The following is a 25,511-nucleotide window of genomic DNA, read 5'->3' as shown; positions in this document are numbered from 1 at the left end:
GTTAAATATTTTTTACATATCATTTTCACCACACTTGTAAATATTATATACATCATGATTATAACTAAGATATATTATCATTATACTTTTTATATTAATTTTAACATTTAAATTGTTCTATAAACAGATTATTAAATTTTATATTGACTTTTTATAACCATTTTGGCACATTTTTTCATTTCGTTCAAAAATGTAATTTAGCGGTTTTTGATAGGTTTTCCTGTGACTTGATTTGAGTTTTTTTAAATAACGCTTCATTAAGATAAATTTAATAATAAAAATGTTTCTCTTCTGTTTTCAACATTCCAATGAATAAATTTGAATAATTAAAAAACTTGCTGCTATTGATTATTTAGTGTTGCACAAAATGAGTTCGAAAATTTAAATACGACTCTCTTGAAAAGCTTCATTTGTTAGTCAGAAACTTGTTAGATAAATTGGTGATAAAATACTGAAAAATTGTTGATATATTGTTGATAAATTGTTGATAAGTCGTTGATATATAATTGCTGATGGATCATGTAAGGTAACTTTTTTTAATTGTATATTAGTTACTATACTTTAAAGTTATTTGGTCTTGATTAAATTTGTAAGTGATCAAATCATATCTATGTCATGATACCATTTATTATATATATTAATGATATTTCATGAAGGAAAATTTGAGATCAAGTTTATTTCTTTTACTTCAGATATTTTTGCTTTACTTTTTCTTTTACTTTTGATTGGTTTGTTTCATTTACAGAATGAAACAAACCAATGTTTGTTTCGTCTTCCTATTTTCTAAGATAAAAAAGAGAAACGAAATCTTTTAGTTTTATTTTGAAAAGTTCTATTATGAAAAGTAAGGACAGTGGTGATAAACGATATAATGACTCAATCTACTTTCCCATATCATATAAATAATTTAAAAATATCCACTCATCTGAAATTCAAAAATATTGCATTAAGTTTACGTCCAAAGAGAAAGTTGGTTGACATTAAAACATTTCCATTTTTTGAATCTTTCCTAAATGAATCTTTCGACAATTTATTTAGAAATTTTCAATTAAAGTGAGGGAAACTGGCGGCTGGGAAAATGTGGGAAGCTTGGTTTAATTAATAAGCTAAAAGTTAAATTGAGGAAAAATAACAAGATATTGACTATTCTTGCAACATTTGTTATATAATGCCTTTCTTAGTAATTTTATCTCTTTAAAACACCCACTTTAAAAGCGTTTTTTATTTTCTTTTTGATGTTTGTTACTCCACGCACATATTTATGAAAATGGTGAGGCTATTGTTAAAAAAAGTCATGATAATCTCAAAATGCAGTTGTTTTAAGTGTGCTGTTGGTAAATATGGTATCCCGAAATTTCTCACAACATTTCTATTTTGCAACCATATTAGAGCCGTTACCGACATCTTGTTTTCTTAATTAGAATTGATTTGCACTTAAACAATGATATATTATATATACTAGATGTCTAACTTGCGGGATTCTATTGGAAGAAAAGTGAAGCCGCTTTTTTGTTTACAAATTGAATCCGCCATTTGTAATAAGGGCAAAAACTATATCCGACGTGCGAAATAAAAGTTAAAAATGCACGTTTTTGCCCGAATTAGAAATGGCTCCCACGGCTTCACATTTCGGATCGAAGTTAGACATCTAGTATATATAATATATCATTGGCTAACTCAAGTAAAAATTCTTTGATATAATAATTCGGTCACGTCTACTTTAAATTATTTTTTTAAAACAAAAACAAAATGGAAAATTTAGGAAATGAAGAGATATCAATTTTCGAAGATATCGAAGAAAAAGTTGTTATTTAAACACAAATCATACTTAAAATACACATAAATATTTGCCTAAATGTATCATATATGACTTAAGTTAAATAAAAAGAGAGAATATATAACATACGTATACAAAAAATGTCTTTCAATTATATATTATTATTATTATTATTATTATTATTATTATTATTATTATTATTATTATTATTATTATTATTATTATTATTATTATTATTATTATTATTATTATTACTATTATCATTATTATTATTATTATTATTATTATTATTATTATTATTATTATTATTATTATTATTATTATTATTATTATTATTATCATTATTATTATTATCATTATTATTATTATTATTATTATTATTATTATTATTATTATTATTATTATTATTATTATTATTATTATTATTATTATTATTATTATTATTATTATTATTATTATTATTATTATTATTATTATTATTATTATTATTATTATTATTATTATTATTATTATCATTATTATTATTATTATCAATTTTGATTACAACTTTTTTTTCATGGAGATGTATAAAACCTCTCGGCTTTCAAATAAAAGTTTTTTAATTCCTTAATTCCTAAAAATAACCTTGCGATGTTGTCTTAATTAGGTCTCTATTAAGAATGTACACTTGTTTATCCCGATCAACATATTATTTACCTAGTCAGTGTTGAGTTTCTTTTTCCCTGACCTGTAAGACAGTGCATAAGTCTATGCTAATGAAACTATAAGTTTTAAATTTACCATGATCAACGGTCAAAAGGAAGCGTTTTTAAAAAATATAAAGAGTAACTTTTTCGAACCTCCAGATCGCTTCGTATCTTTTTAAAACATGTCTACACAATGATATATTTTATATACTAGATGTCTAACTTGCGGGATTTTATTGGACGAAAAGTGAAGCCGCTTTTTTTGTTTACAAATTGAATCCGCCATTTGTAATGAGGACAAAAACTATATCCGCCATTTGTAATAAGGGCAAAAACTATATCCGACGTGCGAAATAAAAGTTAAAAATGCACGTTTTTGCCCGAATTAGAAATGGCTCCCACGGCTTCATATTTCGGATCGAAGTTAGACATCTAGTATATATAATATATCATTGTGTCTACAGGGTTAATTGAGGCAATATAACCTTGTAGATATTTTTAACGTAAATAAAATTTTAAAATTGCTCTTCTGTCCGGAATTTCAGACCGAAATTAGAAGACCCAATCTAAACAGTCAAAATGGTCAGTTTGTGTTTGCACACTATTGTAGCGCTGAATAAAATGGCCCTAAAATTCTTTATCGATATCAGCGCTTCATCTACTACTTATTACAAATGACTTTAATCGTGAAGTATAACTCATTCTATAAAAAAGAAAAAAAAAAAAAAAAAAAGAACGACTGAAATGGATACAAAATTGAAATGGCCTTCAGATATCAATAATGTTTAAAGTAGTAAATCGACTTGCAATCGGTTGTGAGACCAGATAAAAGTTTAGTTCAAATGTTTCAAGTTAAAAACTAAGGTAAACTATATAGTGTTTTTTTTAGCCATATAAGTCATCGTAGTCTTCCATTTTTACAATATTGGTTTTCTCATCTTCAATACTTATGCTTTTTTTAAAGCAGTTGAAAGCTCCTTATATTAAAAGGTAATGTGTATTTTAAGATTAGGTCTTTTTTTTCCCCAATCCAAATTTTTATCCAATACTTTGAAATAATAATTGATAATTTTATTTTAATAAAAATGTAAATGTAAGTTTCTTCCATAATTACAAAAAAAGAATGAGTTTAATTTAAGAACACTTAAAACTGCAAGAAATAAAGTCAAAGCTATCTTGTTTCTATTGAAGGTGGACATTATTGTTATACTATTTGATACTATTTTGAGAAAAAATAGATTTAGTGAAATGTTGATATAATTACAAGATCAATTATTTCTTTTAAAAGAATTATTTCTTGCTATAAATATTATCTCTTGCCATATAACATTATTTTGAAATCAGAGTTTTTATAAGTCATTAGACTCTCTTTGGCAAACTTTGAATCCTGTTGTTCCTTGAGATTACCAATCTTAAACTCATGCTTGTATCAGATATCTTCCCATCATCATATTGTCCCTTGTCCCTTCAAACATGATTTCCTCTTCATCTATGAAAACTTCACTTAGCTGTTTCAAGTTGGCCATTTTATTTTTAAATCTTTCAATAGCTGAGTTGAATCTATTTAGATATTACTGATGTGTTGATATCATTAGCCCATGACAGTTGTTACTTAAATGGAATTTTAACAGCTGTTGTGCATTCAAATAATTTTTAACTTCCAATCTAAGTGTTATAATTCTTTCAAATATTGTCTTTTAAATAACTTTAAAGCTGCTTATATATTTGACATGCAGTAATTTAGTAAAAAAGATTTTATGGTGAAGTTTTTTTTGTCAGCTTATGTCAGTTTCTTAAATACTTAGCTATAAAACTAGAATCAAATCTTCTTTGTATATTTCATTTCTAACCTTGATCAATCTGTCTTTCTATTCAACTCCTTGTATATAAATAAAGTTGATAGGGAAAGTTATTTACATTTTATAATACTAGCATAAGTATACCATTTGTTTTAGGATATTATTGTTCATTTTCCTGAATGTTTGGATTCATTCTGTTTCTTCATCCGAAGTAAAGAGGTATGTATATATAAATGTGGGCAGCTATGCTTATTATATAGCAGTTTCAAAGTTTTGCTAGTATAATAAAAAGACAATATAAGAAATAAGCCATATAAAATATATAAGATTATATTTAGGACATTATAAATAGATTTTTTAATTCTACTTTCGTAATTAACTTTACACTTAAATTCTCATTTTTTGGTTTCAAATTATTTTTTAGTGTGGTGGATAAAGAAGTTTCTGAAACTTGGTCAAAAATTAGGCAAACGTATAATTCTTTTTTGCGCCCTAATTTTACAGGTATGTTATTGAAGTACTGCAGAGTAATAGTTAATTTAAGTACTGTTAACTTTATCTTTTACCAAAATCTAATTTAAAACAAAACTTGATCAAAAATTGAAAAAAAATTAGTAAAACAATTAAACATTTTGGTTTATAAATTTATTATGTTTTTAGCAAAATTTAAAATGTTTGAACCATAAAAAGAACCAAAAAAATAATTTTATTACATTTTCCTCAAAAAACTACATTTTTCCTCAGAACAAGACAAGGTGGACAAATCAAAATGATGCTTTTTTTTTATAAGAATTCATTATCTTTATTCAATTTACTGGATTTTTGTTTTCACTTTTATCATAAGGGTATTCTTAAATAATAAAATAAATTTTGCAACATCTGATTTATTATTTTTTCAATTAAATTAAAAATAGATTTAATTTGTGAGATATTGCATGAAGAATTGCAATTAAAAATGGCTAATGACAAATTTGGAAGTGTTTTATGTGAAAAAATTTTTTAAAATTTTAAAAGTGGAAACTGTCAAGCTGCAATTTGTAGAAAATATAGCTAAATCAACTGTAAACAAAACTGTAAATTTATTTGGATCTCATTGCCAAAGCACACAAAGATAGGGCTGTAGACCATCAGAAAAACTTTTCAGTAATGAATCAAAATAATAACCTCTTTGGAAGCAATGGTAAGAAGCAATTCTGGAGACAAAAGAACATCAGATACAATACTAAATATACCAAGAAGAATGTTAAGCATGGAATGTCTGCTATGATTTAGGAATGATTCTCAGCAATAGGAACTAGTCCTATTCCCAAAATTAATGGAATTATGGACCACAATGTGTACAAAGATATCATGCAAAATGTTATGTTGCCACATGCTGAATGGGAGATGCCCCTAAATTGGATTTTTCAACAGAACAATGAATTAAAAAGTTAATATGTTCAATTGTTTTACTACTTTTTCTCAGTTTTTGATCAAGTTTTGTTTTAAATTTGAGTTTGTCCACCATATTTTGCCAATGCTGTGCTGCATATGTTGAGAATGTGTTGAGGGGTATATTTGGAAATGACTGCTTTTTTTCAAAGTTATTGCTGTGTTCAAATTTGCAGTTTTATACCTTTTTAGGCGATGTAACTGATGTAACTATCTCCCTAACCATTTTGCAATTTGACAGTGTTGATGATAAAGGCAAAGTAAGCCAAAATATAAATATTATTATGAAGCCAATATATATTATTATTATTATTACTATTATTATGATTATTATTATTATGATTATTATTACTATTAAAAACTTAAGCAATCTTCTCATTAAAAGTCTGTAAACATAGTCTTGTATTAATTTCTGTTGCTTTTATATCTCTCAAAGCTATTTTGAATTATAATCTATGAATTATATTTGACTCAAAAAAAAAAAAAAAAAAAAAAAGTAGATAAATTTATAATAGGAAACTATTACTTGCTACAGAGAAATGGGCTTTTAAAATAGAGTTACTGGCTTTACTTTACACATTTAGATTGTGATGGTAAGTTTAACCAATAAGGCATTTGCTTTAGGTATCTGTAAATGTTACTATGATCAATACATTTTGTTAAAGAACATTTTAAAGTGAGATTATGTGAAAAGAATCACTAAACAATGATTGTCGTACATTGGCAAGCTATTTTGTAAATTTAATGCTTCAGAAAGTCTATAAATACTTAAAAAACAAACTATTTTTTCCATTCAAGGTATGTTGTTAAAGAAACATAACAAATTTCAGGGTTGTTAGAAGAACATATAAAAAAGATGGACAGTTTAATAGGTTGTGAAATGGAGCACAGAAGTTTAAAATTAAAAACTTTTTTACTGTCCAAAGGAACTTAATTTAAACTAAGTTTTAAAAGTTCTTCTCCAATTATTTTCTGTCATCGATTTTGTTTCTATTCCATCATTCCTATTGTTATTACTATTTTTATTATTAAAATAATTATTTAATTCCAAAGCAACATTTTTCAAACCTCCATGAAAGATGTTTCAAAGTAAATGTTTGTCTACTTAAAAAAGGCAGGAAAAAGTTTAAACATTTAAAACATTTTTATAAAAAGTTAAAAAAAATCAATAATAAACTACAATTAAATTATAAACCAGTTTTGAAAAACCATTGAAGGTTTTGTTTCAATAAATAAATGTTAATAATTCTTACTTTGATTAGGTAAATTAATAGTTATAGCTGATAAATGGGTAATTTTTTTTTAATTAGAGCTTTAAAACAGATATGTTTTTTCGCCAAAAATGGGTGGATCATAGAGCACGCCACAACTTAACAACAGTCTTTACTCCTGCATTTGGACATAAACATCCCTCTGCATTCATCTGGGTGCCTGATACAGTTTTTCGTGGAATGGTAGGTGGACATATACACTCAACTACAACAGCTAACCATAAAGTTGATATATTTCCTAATGGAACTGTTTTCTGGGGATGCAGGTAAATTCTAAATGTATTTATGAGTGAGGGAGTATGAAATAGTGAGAAGTACAGCTGACTCAAAATTTGCTCTGGTGTATTTTTTATATAAAGCTACACACTAAAAGTTACATTAAATAAAATGCAGAAAAATACTTATAAGATGTACTTATAAATTAGTTGGTATAAAGTTGTCAATAATTAGCTACTATAGAGCTAATTGTAATAGTGCTGAATTTATATATACATACATTATATATATATATATATATATATATATATATATATATATATATATATATATATATATATATATATATATATATATATATATATATACATATATATATACATATATATACATATATATACATATATATACATATACATATATATATATATATATAAAAGTTCATATTAATAAATTTTGCTCCAACTTTATCATGAAGCAAAGTTTATCTTGAAGATTCAATTTTTCTGCTTAGAGTAACTCTAAGGTCACATTGCTCATTTGATCTTCATAACTATCCAATGGATACACAGCGTTGTGAAATGGGCATTGAGAGTTGTATGTCTTTATTATTTTTCAATTGTTAGATTTTTATTTTCATTAATAATTTTTTTTTTACCAGGTAACTTAATGATTTTTTTTTTTTTTAATATTAATCAAAGCTTTAGAATACATTTTTTCTAAAGCTCTTATTTTACTGTAGTTTTAAATTTCTAAACAATGTACTTGGTTTATAGATGCATATGACAAGCACCATATAAATTATATCTGGGAAGAAAATCATCCTATTTTATTGAATCTAAATCACCTTCCACAACACACAGTTCAAGTTGAGAATATTTCAAGGTTGTTAGACAGTTACAGTTTTTCGTCAAACAAAGAAGGTTTGTCCCCTTTCTACTACTTTTTTTTTTTTGGTTGATTGTTAAAAGTATTTTCCTTGTAATTTTAATGTTATTTAAAAGTAAGTGAAAAAATGTGCATGATAAATAAAGAATCATTAATATGTATAGCAGAGATTGTAATGGCTTTTGAGATCAGATCGCTTAATGATTAATGAGCAATATTAGGTTTGTCTTCTTATGAGTTGCATGAAATAAAATAACCTTTAGGCACAGATACTGTTGTGTAGTGCTGAACAAATCTATGTTCAATAATATTCAAGAGTTTATTCTCTTGAATTTTATTGAACATAGATTCGTTTCTTCGCTAACTTATAGTGAATAAGTTTTCAAAATCAAAATTTTTATTGACGAATTTTTAGGGGAATACGCAGTTTTAAAGTTTGATGTTATCTTTGAAAGAAGAATTCAAGCTTATATTTTTCAAGCGTTCTTTCCATCTGCTTCACTTGTTATGGTATCTTGGGTATCCTTTTGGCTTCATGTAAATTGTGCATCGGCAAGATTAGGTATTTTAATTATTCCTATTTATTGTGGTCAAGTGTTACGATTAATACTTGAAGAAATAAATGGGATACATTAATGCTTAGGTCTTGGTATCGTCAGTCTACTTACTACTTACAGACTGTGGCAAGTTGTTATAAATGACATGCCGAAAATTAGTTACATTACAGCGCTTGACATATACATGCTGGGGTGTATATCGTTCATCTGTTTATCACTGTTAGAGTATGGCCTGGCTACTAACATTCGTTTTGCTCGCTGGAAACAACGACGCGCATCTTTAGTATTGCAAAATAAGAGTAAGCAGCTTGAAACTAGAAAAAGCATTGATTTTACTAATTTCTCGGTGAGTGTTTTACTTTCTTTGGGTTCTTTATTTCAATTTGTTAACATAACTAAGATTGTTTGTTTTGATTTTTATCAAAAAAAAAACAACTTTATTATCACTCCAACTAGTGTTGTTTATCGCGCTTATTGCATGGTGTCTTAATGAAACATTGTGGTATTAATAATTTTAAGTTTTTTTTTTTTTTTAGAAAAATATGTTCTATTCTAAAAATAATTCTAGTGGCGCTCTACAAAAGAAACAGAGTAGTAATGAAGACGTCGTTTTGTTTGATAACCTCGGAAGAATTACAGTTCAAAAGATGTCTGAGCGGGAGCAAAAATGGAAGTTGAAGGAGGAATATTTAGACATGTGGAAAAGCGATGCGCAAGGAAAGCGCCCTTATTATTTTGAACCATTAAAAGTGACAGGGAAACCAGCGTCTTTAGATATAGTTAGCCGGTTTCTGTTTCCTTTCGGGTTCCTTTGTTTCAATATTGTGTATTGGGCGTCTTTTTCATAACACTGAAAAATATGACATCCCAGCTATATATTATTATATTATTCTAATTATTTAAATTGATAAATTGATGACGGGTGAAATAAAATCTCTGTTTTTTTATACTATTGTTTTCGTTACGTCCGCAATTAATTTCGGTCAGAATTAAGGCTTCTCGGCTTTTAAAAAACACTTTATTTTAACGTAGATTTTAGTTTTTCGAAAAAAAAACCTTTCTCATTTTTTATTTTGATATATTTTTTGAAAATAAATAGAGAACCGTGTGAATGTAACAAAAACTAAAATCAAACTTCATTTCAGGGGGTTCATCATCATGTTTTTAATTTCAAAAACAAGTTGTTCAGTATAGCTGAAGTAAGTTCATTCGAAAACTTATTTATGATTTCTTCGTATTTTTTCGGATTTGAACGTATTTTTACTGTGCCTTTACCATTAGTAACTTCGTAAATTCCAAAGTTTATAGGCTGAGATTCACATGAGCGATTGTCTTGAAAATCCGAAGTTGAATTTTCTTCGGATACCGTTAAAACTTCACTGGAGTTGGTATCTTCTTTAATTTCTTTGACTGTGTCATCCTTGTTGAGTCCTTCATTTTCATCGTATTCGTTTTCCTCGCAATCTGCAACAGATTTATATTGAAAAGAATCTTCTGCATTTTCATTAACGTTTTTCTCGATTTCGGTAAAGGTGGTATTAGTGTTTTCCTGTGTCTCATCTCGTTTTGTAGGCCCAGATGTTATCCCCTTCCTGTGCGCAATCTCTTTGACATGCTCAAATACGGACCTTGTGATATCATTGCTTAAGTCACTTGCATAGCTTTCAATTTTTTTTATATTCAGTGGCGCATTTTTAGCCCTAGATTCAGTAGATGATGCCTCCATAGTATTAAACTGATCATCCGCTTTGCTTTGATTTGATAAATTTTCTCCATGAAAAACTTTCCATTTAACATTTTCCGCTTCAATGAATTTTTGATTCAATGGAGCTTGATCCAATATTTCACCATCATTGTTTGACAGTTTATCACATCCTGTGTTTTTCTGCTCAATGCTATTTTTAAAATTCCGCAATTTTGTAAGTTTAACGTTCCCTTCAGAGTCCTTCCTCAGCTTGTTACCCATTTTTTGGACTCTGTGAAAATCAAGCAGAAAATTTTTTATTCTAAAAATAACAAACGTTAAATGCATAATATCATAATATTAAAAATATCATAGGCGAACAGAGCAAGTAAAAAGCGAATGTTAATTTATAGAAAAGTTAATAACTCTAATAAAATTCTAAATAAAAAAAAAAAATTCTTGAAAGCTCTATCGATGCAGATTTTTCATGAATATCATGTTTAATTTGAGAATGATAAAAGTTATAAAAACTCATAAAATAATAACATTGTTTAAAAGGTTTCGGATATGCCAGTCGTTTGTTCTTATCAGTAAAAACAACGGCTAAAAGCTATTTTAAATTTTAAAACGTTTTCACTTTGAAGGATAATAACGTGGTAAAACAAGGAATTAAAAATTTATCAGTAATTGGAAGTATTCAGCATTTATTTACGTCTAAAATATTAATACAAAGATGGAATCGAAAAAAATCGCCGCTATTTATTAAAACCGAGCGATCAATTCGTTTGCATTTAACGTTAAAACTTTTACGAATTTCAAAACGTTTAAAAAAAGTCGCACCATGGTTTCAGCTATTACCAAATTGTTACCTGCTGTTACAAAAGTAAAACTTTCTGAAGAACAACCATTTTCCATTATTAAAAAAATATATATATATATATATCAATTAATGGATGAACAAAAACAAATCAAAAAGTTAGGAAATTGAAAGGAGAATTTATAATTTTTTTCACTTAGTTCATCACCAAATGAAAAGATGGTTTGCATTAAAACCATGCGATTCCCATTGAATCTACTAAATACAAACGCGTTATAAAAACCTCCGTTATTGCTATAAATCAGATTTAGGAATCAGCGTTTTCGTTTTGAAAAATATCCCGAACGCTAAGAGATACTTTCTACAGGTTTTTTTGTCGCCACTTTTTATTTTATTTTATTATAAAATATTTGATTTCTTTCATTGCAAGCAAGAACAAAGAAAGTTTTGAATTAAAAGAAAGAACAGCTGAATAAACAGCTCTTAAAGTGTTTTTGTTGATAATTTTTCCCAAGAGCTTTCTTGCACGTATTTGCATTATGATAGAAGTTGCCAAACAAACTTATCCGTTTATTCAAAAAGTGAGAATTGTGGATTGAAATGCTTTTTTTTTTTTTTTTTTTCTCTTATAAAAAAGAATTATAAAATAATATTCAACTATCTTTAAATGATCTTTTAGTATACTTTGAGATTTTAATCTCGAATGGATTTTAGCACACGTCATAGTATTGCCTCATTATCAATAACGTCTCTTTGTCGTATAGTATTTAATCAAAATAATGGTACCGAATTCATTAACGGAATCTTTTAGAAACAAAACGGCATCAAGACAGTAAAAAATTACAGGCGAATTTAAACTCAATAACACACTTTGCGGACTTCCGGGAAGAATTTCTCAAACACAATCTACAGCAAGATCGATAGCATTTGTTATCGGTTATCTTTATTATATGAAAATAATGGCGGTGGAAAGACTATATTCTTATTGTTGTTAATTGTTGCATTTTGACAAATTGATTATCTTATATTTTTTTTTAAACAAATTCTATCGTTTATTTACGCGTTACTTAAGAATGATAACATAAAATACTTTCCGGTGCAGCTACAATCAAGTAGCAATTCAAGAGATTTCTAAAAAAAATCTGTATATTATTCATAAATCTTTTATAAATTATTCAGAAATTAAAGCGTGTAATATTTATACACTTCTATATTTTCAGTAGTTACATAAAGTCAGGTAAAAAATGAAATCTTCCCAATAATCCCTTGGTTTGGATGAAAAAATATGTGGTTTTTTATGCTTAAAGTATTTTGTATTTTACTTTAAAATGTTTGGTTTACTAGAATTTACATTTTTATAATTTGTAATTTTGTTGAGTATACATAGAGTTTTTAAAACTCTTACCTTGATTTTAAAAAGTTTTAGATTTTTAATAAATATTTCTAAAAAATAAATCTCCAAACCATTAAATATATACAAAAGACTGATTAATTCAACACAAATTCTTCTGACTCTTCTTCAATGAAAAAAGTTCTCTTTTAAATTTTAAGATGTGAATTGAGTGAATTATATTAAAAAGTTTTTTAATGAAGTCATGAGATTTGAACGTCATTTTGAAATACTGTAATCCCAGTGGGCATGCATCGTCCGCACGACATCCATAAGTCTATAAGACGTCCGTAAAACGTCGTGCGGACGATGCATGCCCACTGGGATGTAACAAGCTCTAAACTGAAATATGGTTTTTCTTGCCAAAGTTTTCTTACTTAAACTATGAGCTTATCGACTAACCGTTTAACGAATGGCAAAACGTTTAACGAATATCTGATGATCCAATACCTTTAACTTCGAAGTGAAAAAAAAAAAAAAAGAAGTTTTTGATTGCAGTGAAAATTGTGTTGTTTTTCCCTCATAAAAAAAAAATTGCGGATTCATATATAATACAAAAACAAAAGTTTATACCAAAGTTAGTTTCCCTTTCGCTCTTAACTGACGACTCGCTGTATTTACTAATAAGTAATGGTGGTTGAGAAATAGACGAGGCAACAAACTGAAGTAAATTTTACTTTTCATCGAGAACCAATAAAGTATTTAATGAGATTTTCAAAATTTGTTTAAAAGATTCAAGATACGTGGGAGTTTCAAGACAGCGCTAGTTCAAGAATTTCAAAAAGATATTTACTGTGAATTGCAGAAATTTTTGATGGAATAATTTTTAAATGGGACAACACCGTGTTTGTTTTTTTTTTTTTTTTTTTATTTATTTAAAAAGATTAATTAATTAAAAGGCCTCGCAAAATTTAAAAGGGTTCCATTTTTATTGTACAATGAAGATTTTTCTTAAAAAGAATAATTAAGAATTAATCGATGGGTAAGGTGAAAAACTCCTTTCTAGTTTCACAAGTTGAGAACTTAAAGAGAACAAGAAGAATTTTCTTTTTAATGCTCGGAAAAAGTGTAACCTGAAATTCATTTTTAGGTTTCAATTTTGTTTGTATCTTCAGGATACTTTTATGCTCTTTGAAAATATGTTCATCGCAGGGATGCTGTTTGTAGAATTTGTTACATTATTTTGAACTATATAACTATATAAAAATTTAGTATGCGAATGCTATTAAATAAATAATATTGGAACCCCTATGTTCGGCCCCAATGTTACATACTTAACATAGCGTTAGTATAGTAAATGTTCAAAATGATATAAAGAATTCCACAATGAGCGTCGTCTTATACTGAAAAAATACGATATCAATTTTAGTTTATTATGATAGCAATTTTTTCATTTGAATGATGAAAAGTTCTTATGATAATAGAAAACATTGAGAAATTCAAAACACAATATTTAACTATTCCGTTATCGGCAGGAATCTGATTGGTCCAAAAAAATGTAAATTTAACGGCTAAGAATGATAAGAATAATGATAAGAAAGGAAAAACGGAACGGAAAATAACGGAAAATAATGATAAGAAAGACCTCATCATTATTTTCTCTTTCCCGGCCATTTTTGGATAGCTTTTTTTGCTGAAGATGGAAATACAAATTGAGAAACTTTTAAAGTAAAATATTTGTTGCGAGGGGAAAGAAGTGGAAGAAGGTTCTTCTTTCCCCAGCCATTGCCAGCCCTGTACACTGGAATTGTTCTGTCAATTTTGTTTTATTCCGCTAAGTTTTCATTTAAGCTCTTTAATTTTAATGTTATTGTTGATTTAAAATGTTGGCACATATATTTCATAGTGGAAATATACACTATATTATATATATATATATATATATATATATATATATATATATATATATATATATATATATATATATATATATATATATATATATATATATATATATATATATATATATATACATATACATATAATATATATAATTGCTTATAAACGCAGTTCTTAATCGATCGAGAGCATCATCTCTATTGTCTTAAACTTTCAACGTTTCACGGTTGATTTTCCTAAATACTTTCTTCTTATTTCTTTTTACGCTTGTGAAATTAGAACTTCTTATTTCTTGTGAAATTGCAAATGCAATACGACTGAACTTAACTCCGTAAAGATGTAAAAGTAGTCCATATTAGGGCAACTTTTCCTACTTTCCGTTTTACTTTGACTAGGTGCGATAGGAATATGTGGTAACAGATGAAGATATTTCCCATCATAACTAAAAGATAACTTTCAAAATATTAAAACATCTGGTGACAACCGGGTCTAATTAAAAAATATTGATTTATTAAATGCTTAAATAGAATTTAACCAACATGAATATTCCAATTAAGAAACGAGCTGCATGCAGAGGAGGTTCAGTGCAAGATTTTGAAACTTGAAAAAAAAAAAAAAAAGAAAAAAAAAAAAAAAAGGGAAGAAAAGTAGTGAAAGTTTTATACCTGGAAAATATCAAAAATGCGAGAATCATTTCATTTGAAGCTAATTCAAAATTAATCTTTTATGATTTGTATTGTTTCAATTTTTCAATTTTTCTCCGCTAAAGAAAGCATTGAAAACAACAAATATTGTAACTATTGTAACTAATATTACTGATCTTAATATGACTGTTTGGAAAACGTCAAAAACATTTTTCCATAAACGCTTCCCCTTCTCGCTCTCTCTCCTCTTCCCCATCTGCGGCTCGTTTTCCCTATCTGATTTTAAAGTGCTACGCTCAATCATACGAGGGAGCTTGTATGTTTTTATATAGTATTTTGTCACTCATTATAATTGAGGGCTTTCAAAGAACACTTTTACTTTAAAGAAAAATTCTTCTGGTATTCATTTTGAATTATTTTATTTATTGTAATAATAATATTATTATTGCATATATTGATTTTTTTTAGGAATTATAAATCTTCTGTTAAGGAAGAAAATCTGGGTTAAAAAGAAATGAACGCGAAAAAACACAGAATAGATCACTGAAAGCAAGTTGAAGAAGTATTTCCGTTAGATTGTTGGTACAACTCAGAAAACTTGTAACTGCAGAAATATTTTTTTATCTTGATTATGGGCTCTATGAAAATCAGTAAAACGCCATTTTCTTTCAAAACTTGTGAGAGTGCAAAACTAAGAGAGCGAATTGTTTATTTACTTACCCACAGGAAATTATTTAGTGAGGTAGAAAAATCATAGACAGCGTGATGGAAAAGTCGTCACGCAAAGACTAACAGAGACTTATTTGTAATTAATTCTGTAATGTAAATAAATGAGAAGTAGACACAGGAGCGAGAAAAAAATAATGCTTTAGAATGTTAGAAAGCTAAAAAAAGCTCAAAAAATAGATACAGAGGAGGATGGACAGAAGAGAAAGGAGAGGGACAGAAAAGAGTTCGACAAAATTTGGTGATGAAAATTGTTAAGGAAAAGCAAGAGGAAGCTGATAAAAGAAAGAGTGATGGTGTTTCTGATGAAAGAATGAGTGATTCGATTAAAGACGAATTAGTAGAGCGGAAGAGGAGAAATAATAAAAGTAGTATCTAGGAGTAAGGAAATATTATATGTAATTTATTAAAATAATGAAGAAACAGTGCTAATCGCCATTACATAAATAGAACATTATTTTGAAGACCATTACGATTTGAACCCTCTGAGGAAGAACATCTAAATTTAACCATTAACACTTGCCCTCCCCTAACCAAATACCCCAAGACCCTTAAGCTCAACCCAACCTTCGTATTCCTTCCAAATAAGCGTCTAACCCATACCTCCTCAACCCTCTTTTAGCCTTTTTCTAGCTTGGTATAATCTTACATCCTCATAATCATAGCATTCTCATTCTTCTAAGATCCTCACAATAGATTGATTGTTAAAAAAAATGTATGATAAAAATATTTTGGAATAGTTTTAAAAGATAAGCCCCCACCTCTTCCCCTGTTTGGGGTGCATTTAGTTTTTGGGGGATTCAAATTCCGGCTCGGAATTTGAATCCCCAAAAACTATTTATTCCTCCAAATAAAAAAAAAAAATCATAGTCAAAACTATGATTTTCTTTTTATTGGGGGGTATAAATTAGATATGAGGTTTTTATTTGTAATTTTGAAACTTTATTCAAAGATTTTGACGAATTTTCTTTATGTAAAGTATTGTCCATTTTTTAAGTAGCATACGAATTCCGTGTTGTAAAAACTTCTCATATCTTATGGCAATCCAAAAATTGATTCAATTTTTTGGCTGCTTTATGAAAAGTGAAGTGCTGCTCGGCTAGGTCAAGAGTCATCGACCGAAAAAATGTTGTCGGAAAGACCAACATCTGTTGAATACAGCGAGTGGGGTATAACATTCAATTAAAACGCCTTCAAAGTGTCCTTGACAAGTTTTGCAACATGTGGCTGAACATTGTTGCGCTGAAAGATCATGTCTTCTATCGTATTTGAGCTCTAATGCTCGGCTGGAATGTTGGTAACATTCCCCAATAAATGGTTTTATTAAGTTGGAGTAGCTCATAGTAGATCACTCCGAGCTGATTCCACTAAATGTACAACAGTAGCTTCATACCATGAATTTTTTGTATTTGTTGAAGTTAATGTATGTTCAGGCTCACCCTACAGTTTACTGCACTTTGAATTGTCTTAGTCAATCCAATTTTCGTCCGCCATTTTGATTTGATGCAAAAAATACTTCAGATTTGTCGTTTGGAACTGTTTTTTTGCAAGTGCAAAAAATGGTGTTCAACTTTTTGAACTGTTTCCTTGCTTTTGGACCTTACCCTTAAGACAGTTTGAAATTGCTTGCTTAGTCACTCTCAAAGTTTCAGCAAACTTCACTTAAGTGAAGTCTTGAATCTTGGTTTAATCTAAGTCATGAATCTTGGTTTAATGACGCCTCCAACTCAGCCTCGTCGGCCTTCTTTAACTCAGCCTTGTCAAGCTTTATTAGCCTTCCTTAACGTTCTTTGTCGTTGGTGTCAAATCGCCAATTTTAAAACCCCGAAACTAGTACTCATATTCTTTAATAATGGAACATATTCTCCATATGCTTCACACAAAGGTTGACATGGTCAGAGTACAAAGAAGGTTTTTTATATTTCCGCGAGCTAATGAATACTGATTTTCAGCGAGAAATGATGACGCTTCAACATGATTAAATAAACTACGCCATCTTTTACAAATCTCTCAAAACTTATTTGCATCCCTAATAATTTAGCATAATACAATTAAAAAAATAGTTTTTAATTGTTATTTCGTCATATTTAAAGCATTGGTTATTATTTTAATAAAGTAAACACTTTTCTCGCCAAATAAAATTAAAACGAAATTACCTTAAGTGAATACCTTAAAATGAAATTACCTTAAAATGAAAAAATACCTTAAAATGAAATTGCCCCAAGTTTGTTAATTTCCTAAACCGATGTATTTATTCAGTTTTTAATTTTTATGAACGCCGACAGTTTTAAATTAAACTTCTTTGAGTTTTTACCGGGTGTTAAATATCAGACATTAAATTTATTTATTTTGGCGTAAAGAGTGATTAATAGATGCTGAAATATTTTTTCAAACTAATTTCCAAATATAAACCCCACTTCTTTGACAGTAGTCGAGATGAAAATTTAGATTTTTACTTCAACACACAAAAAAAAACAAAAAACAAACAAACAAAAAAACCATTTTGTTTTTGAAAACTAACAACGTAAAGCCTTTTTAATAAAAGCAAATCATAAACTCGATTAATCTTATACTTCATTAATCACAAACTCGATTAATTATTATTGTTGACTATAGTGCTGCTTTTGTAACGGTATGGCGTAACCTATTTATGAAATTCCTACATCCGTTACTCGATTTTTCTTTTTTTTCGAAATGATAAGTATTTTTTAGATTCTGTTAAAGCCAAATCTCTTAATTTTTTTAAATCACAATATCTTTACATTTTTTTCATATTAGATCATATTTATTGTTCTAAGTCGGATGTTTTTCGGATTATTTATAAATCATTTTGACCGTAGCTTCTGCTCTTATTTGTAATAAAGCGGTTGAAATATCCCTCAGTAGAAGTATTAGCGTAGTCACCTTATAAACCAAACAAAATCTAAAAATCTGCTAAAATTCATTTAAGAATTCAAATATTTGATTAGGTTGTTTGTTTTTTTTATATCGAAGACTTTTTAAATAAATCCCCATCCTCCTTAATGCCGTCCTTCGTCTTCTCTCTTGTCCACTACTGTTAGTTCTACAGAAAAATTAAATAGTAGCTAAGCATTGAATCGACCCATTTTTAATGTTTAGTTTTGTAAGGTATCATTCCTGTTATTTTCAAAATAAATAAATAAATAAATAAATAAATAAATAAAGGTCATAATTTAATTAAGTTTTCTGCATCTCTTAATTTTGATATTCCTTATCACCAAACGAAATGACTGATTAAACTGATCTAAAAATTATGTGCAATTTAGATTTCAGCGGGGTATTTACGAATGCCAAATAAAAAATTTCTTTTGATAAATATAAAGACTTACCAACATCCCAAGCTTTAAGAATTTTTATTCTCAGAACTATTTAATTTTTTTTTTTTTTTCTGAATTTCATGAAATTTGATACTTTGCGTTTTAATCACTCACTTTTTAACTAAATAAGTTTTATCAAGTTTAAAAAAGTTTAAAAGCTCTTAATCATAGAATTAAAATTAAAGTAATCGTTACATATTTAATTTGATTAACATAAATTAGGAGTATAACAATTCACAACAAAAAAACGTTCGCCAAAAAAAAACAACGCATAATTTTAAAAACGAGTTTCATGATAAGTATTAAGCGCACTGTGATAATCTTTATTGAGTCTACAGATAAAGGAAATAATAATTCCTCAATGAGGAAATTTTAAAATGTTTACAAAAAAACTTTTATGATTGTCATTTACTAATCGCGATGCATGAATATAAGCTTTGACAACATAAACTTGCTCTGCTCGTAACCAAAATCGTGTGAAATGAAGTTCATTTGTTATTTAAAGTGTCCTTTTTTGTACTTCATATTATTTGCGTGCTCTACTGCTGGAGAAAATGATCCAAACGGTAACACGGTTGAAGATTTTAGTTACACTAAGAATGGTTATTTATTGGAAAACATCTGTTATTGCCAAGAAAACCAAACGTCTTCAAAACTGAATTATCTGTGCAAATGCGAACTTTTTAAAACGTATCGAAAATCTAATTTGACTTTCTTACCAAACGCTTTAAAACTCGATAAGGTCATGCCAAATGTTGTTATGTTTCGAAAAGAACAAGAGGACGACGCTGCTCTTAGACAGTTAGTTTTGAGCGAGGAAAACAAACTAACAACGGAAGGTTTATGCTCTCTCTTATTCAAATCAAAGATACAAGTAAAATGTGAAAAACCAAAATCTAGCAGAGAGGCAGTTGTTTTTGAAACGCAAGAAAACGTTTATCATATTCAACTGATGTTGGACGAAAGCGAAGCAAACTTTGTGAGGGGTTTAAAAGGTAGCGTATTGAAAATCAATTTAAGTCAAAACTATATATGTTCTGGAATGGTAAATCTTTCGACCAATTGCACGGTGTTTGAATTGAAATTCGACCAATTGTACAATACTTCACTCGTAAATGAAATAATTACTGGAAAAGAAAACAATGAAGATGAAGATGAAGATGAGAACGCTGCAAGCACAGCGAGTGTAGTGTTTTTTGTGACTGCTTCATTTATAGCTCTAATCGGGGTATTTATGATGGCATGTGCATGTGCACTGTATAGGAAAGCTAATAAACAAAAATATGAATTTCTAATTCCTCCTCCATATCTAGGAGAAAGGGATGAAGAGGAGCATATATATGAGTACTGTGGACCTCCCACTCCAACATCGCATACTTACACGAACGTGCATAATAACGACTTAATTTATAAATCCGATTGCGTTAAAAAGTTGCAGAATCAAGAGATTCAACTTCTGAAAGGAGTTAGTAAACCTTGTCTTAAGTTGAATTATGTAGCCGCACGATATGTTAATCAAAATTATGTGATAGAAAACATAGCAAGGTGCTCAAAGGAAATCGAATCGCAAAAGAACTCTGATTGTGAGTGCCCTATGTATATTAATGCACCTAACTATAACCTGCAGGAGGTACACTGCAATGATAATATTATAATTAATCATGAAGATTACAACTTCAACGGTGATTTAGAAAACAACCGACAGGGAGAATACAGCATTGATGAAGTTAAAGAATTTAATGAGAAGAATGTTTAAAATTAAATGACTTCACCAAAGCAATAACTTTAACCATATTTTGCAATAAGTCTTGAAGCAACCAACCAAAGCAACGAAACGTGTTAACAATTTTCTTAGAGCAAAATTTGTAAGTGGGACGTTAAAAAACGATCAAGTCTTGAAGATTCAAAACGTTTTTGAACTTTGAACGACAAATTTGATCGGAGCTAAAAAGAAAAAATTTTGATCTAAAAAAAACACCAGCTAAATTGAGCTTGTTGGTTAACGATGACGTCACGAGATCTTCGGAAGAAATTTAAAGATTTTAGGAAGAAAATCTTTTTCTTGCTGTTTAAGCAAAGTTTAAAAGATTGTCGATGTTATATAAAATGAAAAAGTTTTGGTTTATTATCAACGCAACAAACAAAGCTTGAGAAACATAAATGTATTCTGGAGAATTCTTATCTTCTATTCATACATACATGTTTCATGTATTCATATATATATATGTTTAGGTATTTATATTAAATACATGAATTTTAATGTTTATAATTTTATGCTTTTAAGTCATGAAATGACTTATATTTTAGTTAATACGAAAAAAACCTCAATGTTTATCAACCTGGTGATATTTCCTCTTTTTATAAGATTTTTTTGTCCCTACTAACCAAAGAGTGTGCTGCATTACAACCCCTCCTACATAGATGATTCTGTAATATAATTTGATATCTTTAGTTTAATATGCATTCATTTGTAAGCGATTCATTTTGGTAGATTTTAAATATCTTAGTAGGTTGGCAAGTATAAACACATTTGACATTTTAACTGATAACGGACTAAAACCATAAATGTACTAAAAAATAGTGCTATTTAATTTTATCCTATCAAAAACTATGATTAAAACTAATAATGGGCAGAATCATTTGCATGAAAGTGACTATAACTAATAAAAAAGAAGCAATAATTTGTAAGATCAGAAGTATGATTACTTAGTATGATTTATAAAAGAAAAAAAGTTTGATTTTTCATTAAAATGAAAATAATTTTCAAATTTCAAGTCTTTTTATATTGAAAATTTGTATCATTTTTGATTTTGGCCCATTTTTCACTGGATATAATTACAACAGGTTTTTTTCTCTTAAAATCAAGTTCCACGATTTTATCTCGAAAGGTTTTTCCATAAACGAGATTTGTTATAGGACTGTACCCAACAACGTCCAAAAGCTGCATTGGTAGAACTATGGGTAAAATAAATCTATTTACAACCCTTCTTTTTAAAGTTGATCGTTAAAAAAAAAACGAAGTGTCTTCGTAGAGCGCAATGCGCTCTACGAAGCTGCTCAGAGCGCAATATTGTACACGCATGCGCAATTATTTTGTTATAACAGTGCGATTTATATTTCACAATAAAGCTGGTTAGATAGGCGGTTAGGAATAGGGATAGGGATAGGGATAGGGATAGGGATAGGGATAGGGATAGGGATAGGGATAGGGATAGGGATAGGGATAGGGATAGGCATAAGCATAGGCATAGGCATAGGCATAGGCATAGGCATAGGCATAGGCATAGGCATAGGCATAGGGATGGGAATAGGGTTAACATCAACAAGATTTAAAAAAAAAAAAAAAAAATTTAGCGCATGCGTACAAAGTATTGCGCTCCGAGTAGCATATGGCTGCATAGAGCGCATTGTGCTTCAAGTAGTAACAGCCAAAAAAAAAAAAAATGCCACTTACAGGTAATGCGCCCAGTGCTTTTTTCCTTTTGAAAGCACGGAGTTTGTTGTCTAAAAAGAAGCCTTAAATTAAAAGAAAAAGATTTAAAACTGAATTAAAAAATTAGCTGGACCTCTGCTTCATAGAAAATTTTCTTTTTTAAATGCAGTTGTTTTAGATTTGCATTCATTGCGTCTGCTAATGGCAAATCTGGAAGTTTATATTGCGTGTGTAAGTATTTAAGTATATTTATAGGGTGCAGTTTATATTTTATTTAGATTTATATTGAGTTAAATTGGGGACATTCCAGCAAATATTGAGCCAAGGCCGAGATGAGGTCTACAAGATCAAAGATTTGATGACATCATCTTTTTATCTCGACTCACTCTTACCTGGACCATTTCCATTGTAGCTTTAAAGCATAAAAAACTGTTTTAATATATTTAAAAAAACACGTACCTTTTTTGAATTGATTGGCAAACGAACCGATGATTTGTTGTCTCAAAAGAAGTGGTGATGTTGTTGGGTTTTGGATTCAACTTTGTTATTTCTACAATAACAGCAGACAAAAGACTTTTAGACAACAAAACTTTAATTCTGCTGTCTATCAATCATAGTGATTAAATTAGATAGACATAAATAGATGGGCATAAATTGATAGGTTTAGGGATGGGTGTAGGCTAGAGAAGAAAGAAGCGAGTTTGTTAATGAAGAACATTTTCTATTGCTACTGGTCTCAAAGATTCATTAGTTAAAATTTTGAGTTAAATATTGATTTAAACTTTAAAGAAGAATTAAAGTAAGAATGCACAGAGATTATACCTTGTTTAAGCTGCTGCAGCGGTCGTTTAAATATAAACGTTGTGGATTTTTTCAGCGTCTTGTTATTGATATAATCATAGAATGATGCAGTCGCAAGAACAGTGAGGTTTGTGCTGCCTGTGACAACCGTGGTAATATTTTTATCAAACGTGGCAAAAAACTTTATGATGGAGTCAATTCTTAAATCGCTGACCTAAAGAAAAATAACTAAAATAATGCGCGCAGCAAAAAACAAAAATACGCGTAAATAAAATGGTTCTTATTTGCGCGTATTTACTTTTTTATTTTCTATTTTATACATATTAATGTGAAGGTTAAAAAAAGGATCTTTAAAGTATCGAGAAGACATCAGATCAAAGTGTTTTAAGAAATTAATACCCAAAGACACGTAAAGTTCCTAACCACCTAAGACAAGTAAAGTTCTTAACTGAAACAAAGTTAAAACTAAAACAACGACAAGAAAATTTTCACGTTTAACCATTAAAGTTAATTAAATGTTTAACATAGTTATCATATGAATATAATAATTAAATTATAGCTATAAAAATATACTAATAATCATAAATATCATATGAAGAACGATAAGAACATAATGGATTAATGACAGAAAATTTGGTAAAACCATCCAAGTATCCCACCTTTACCATCTGTTCAAAAAGTGACTTACGTAGATAGAACTGAACTTGTCTGTAATGATCACTGATGTTGGGGTAATGCTTAAACTGTCCCAAATCAATCCTGTAGGTGTTAACTTTTGTTCAGGATGCAGAGTGATGCTTATATTTTTCAGATCAGAAGTGCAGTTGAGGCTTGTTGTAATGCTTAAAGTCACATACAACGTCTCTCTGAAATTATATTATTTATATATATATATATATATATATATATATATATATATATATATATATATATATATATATATATATATATATATATATATTTATATATATGAAAAAATAAATATGGAATAAATAATCAATTACGATAATTAAACCATTTCTATCACACAAAAAGTATACTTTGTCACATTTGACAAAGTTGCAATTTGTAAGCTGCAGTTCATTGGTGGACGTACGATCGTGAAAGGTGTAAGGGTAAACTGAAGTCTTTTATCACTTGAAACCACCAGCAACGCCCATTCAGTTTGATTATTTGCTACTGACATATCTCCGATCTAATATCAAAAGAGCTTGATTTTAGTAAAGTTTAGCCTTATTCATTTCAGAACAATAACACGTTGTTACCTTGGCAACAAGAGTGTATAGGTTCTCAACTTCTGTATCAATTCCCCCTCCTACGTAACTCTCTTCTAAAGAATTGTACTGCTTAGTTTCGTTATATCTTTTCAGTGTTCTCGTATCATAGGTGCTCCTTCCCAGGTTTATAAAATCAGTATTATAGATCCTCCCCGACCTTTTTAAGGGTTCATTCAAGTTATCGATAAAATAAATCATGCTTTTGTCGTTTCCTTCGGTAAAAAATCGAACCCGAACTCTAAACGTAACTCTCTCACTAATTTTGCAAATTGATTTATCAGCTTCTATGAGAGAATCTACAAAAAAGAATTTTTTTAAAAGAAAGCTTACACTTAAAAGAAAACCAATGTTCAAAAGAGGAGCAGAAGAAAAAAAATGCAATCAACAAAAAAAGGTATTCCCAAATTCTTTAACTTCACAAACAGAAAATGATTTTTTAACGTTTAAAAGACGATAGAAATTTAAAAACGAAATATATACATGAATACTGCACTTGTTTGTACGTGTTAATTGGATTATTAGTGTAACCCAGGGTTTTAATCAAGCAATAACAGTTTGCTGTTGGCCCAAGAACAGCTCCTACGTAAAGTTCACCGTCTATAATTTTTTGAAAGCAAAACTGGCCACACAGTTGGGTGGTTGTGGCGTATTTTGCTACAGCGTAGTTTGCATAATATCCATCGCTCCATGTTCCCCACGACATGGCTGAAGAAACAGCTACAAAAAAACCGGCTGTCAGTAACAAGTGTGCATGGAAATATGTATAAACGCACGCACATAATTAAAAATAAAAGGGACACCAACCTGAAAAACTGGTTAAGAGTAAAATCGACGAGAACCAAATATCGAGAGTTTGATGCATGGTAGTATTTCATTCATCGAAAAAGTTTCGTAGAAAAAACTCTCATTTGTTCACTTTCGTTTTTTAATTCTAAAT

At 28.8% G+C, this 25,511-nt stretch overlaps 3 protein-coding genes across 10 annotated transcripts; 1 reads left to right on the top strand and 2 right to left on the bottom strand.

The window, feature by feature from the left end:
• Window positions 1-351: 351 nt before the first annotated feature.
• On the top strand, window positions 352-9,571 carry LOC149877794 (gamma-aminobutyric acid receptor subunit beta-1-like). Of its 3 annotated transcripts, none has more exons than XM_090073512.1 (10): window positions 352-521; window positions 4,419-4,481; window positions 4,687-4,766; window positions 5,886-5,953; window positions 7,004-7,230; window positions 7,695-7,777; window positions 7,957-8,103; window positions 8,484-8,630; window positions 8,712-8,971; window positions 9,162-9,571. In XM_090073512.1, coding segments are annotated over exons 1-10 (1,389 nt in total). In that variant the 5' UTR covers window positions 352-519; the 3' UTR covers window positions 9,474-9,571. The 3 variants fall into 3 exon arrangements, with proteins under 3 accessions (XP_089929638.1, XP_089929637.1, XP_089929639.1); XM_090073511.1 differs by having other exon boundaries at window positions 353-526; XM_090073513.1 differs by lacking the exon at window positions 352-521 and adding an exon at window positions 2,837-3,327.
• Window positions 9,572-9,760: 189 nt separating this feature from the next.
• LOC145181057 (uncharacterized) lies at window positions 9,761-19,208 on the bottom strand. 4 transcript variants are annotated; one of them, XM_090073514.1, is made up of 2 exons: window positions 19,076-19,208; window positions 9,761-10,631 (listed from the first exon to the last, which is right to left on the bottom strand). In XM_090073514.1, the coding sequence occupies exon 2, from the start codon at window positions 10,589-10,591 to the stop codon at window positions 9,782-9,784; it is 810 nt and encodes a 269-aa protein (XP_089929640.1). In that variant the 5' UTR covers window positions 10,592-10,631; window positions 19,076-19,208; the 3' UTR covers window positions 9,761-9,781. The 4 variants fall into 4 exon arrangements, with proteins under 4 accessions (XP_089929640.1, XP_089929643.1, XP_089929642.1 ...); XM_090073517.1 differs by having other exon boundaries at window positions 9,761-10,601; window positions 19,076-19,202; XM_090073516.1 differs by lacking the exon at window positions 19,076-19,208 and adding an exon at window positions 13,090-13,317 and having other exon boundaries at window positions 9,761-10,601.
• Window positions 19,209-19,470: 262 nt separating this feature from the next.
• LOC149877793 (uncharacterized) lies at window positions 19,471-25,511 on the bottom strand. 3 transcript variants are annotated; one of them, XM_090073508.1, is made up of 9 exons: window positions 25,379-25,511; window positions 25,055-25,291; window positions 24,563-24,870; window positions 24,338-24,492; window positions 23,986-24,163; window positions 23,319-23,511; window positions 22,956-23,046; window positions 22,518-22,567; window positions 19,471-22,018 (listed from the first exon to the last, which is right to left on the bottom strand). In XM_090073508.1, the coding sequence occupies exons 1-9, from the start codon at window positions 25,434-25,436 to the stop codon at window positions 21,834-21,836; spliced, it is 1,455 nt and encodes a 484-aa protein (XP_089929634.1). In that variant the 5' UTR covers window positions 25,437-25,511; the 3' UTR covers window positions 19,471-21,833. The 3 variants fall into 3 exon arrangements, with proteins under 3 accessions (XP_089929634.1, XP_089929635.1, XP_089929636.1); XM_090073509.1 differs by lacking the exons at window positions 25,055-25,291; window positions 25,379-25,511 and having other exon boundaries at window positions 24,338-24,507; window positions 24,563-24,673; XM_090073510.1 differs by lacking the exons at window positions 19,471-22,018; window positions 22,518-22,567; window positions 22,956-23,046; window positions 23,319-23,511 and having other exon boundaries at window positions 24,045-24,163; window positions 24,302-24,492; window positions 25,379-25,505.

The sequence above is a fragment of the Hydra viridissima genome, unplaced genomic scaffold (assembly GCF_058129835.1).
Source record: "Hydra viridissima isolate aposymbiotic clone 2 unplaced genomic scaffold, HvirCarnegie_v1 scaffold_16, whole genome shotgun sequence".
Classification (NCBI taxonomy): Eukaryota; Metazoa; Cnidaria; class Hydrozoa; order Anthoathecata; family Hydridae; genus Hydra; species Hydra viridissima.
The sequence above is the reverse complement of the archived record's forward strand: the minus strand, read 5'-3'. Positions and strand labels throughout refer to the sequence as shown.

Coding starts and splice junctions, on each gene's coding strand:
- LOC149877794 (XM_090073511.1), top strand. Junction 7,231..7,694: donor ACTGTTTTCTGGGGATGCAG/GTAAATTCTAAA, acceptor TTTTCTGCTTAG/AGTAACTCTAAGGTCACATT. Junction 8,972..9,161: donor TTGATTTTACTAATTTCTCG/GTGAGTGTTTTA, acceptor TTTTTTTTTTAG/AAAAATATGTTCTATTCTAA.
- LOC145181057 (XM_090073514.1), bottom strand. CDS start 10,591: ATGGGTAACAAGCTGAGGAAGGACTCTGAAGGGAACGTTAAACTTACA.
- LOC149877793 (XM_090073508.1), bottom strand. CDS start 25,436: ATGCATCAAACTCTCGATATTTGGTTCTCGTCGATTTTACTCTTAACC. Junction 24,164..24,337: donor ACTTTGTCAAATGTGACAAA/GTATACTTTTTG, acceptor ATATAATTTCAG/AGAGACGTTGTATGTGACTT. Junction 22,019..22,517: donor AAGCACTGGGCGCATTACCT/GTAAGTGGCATT, acceptor TTTTACCCATAG/TTCTACCAATGCAGCTTTTG.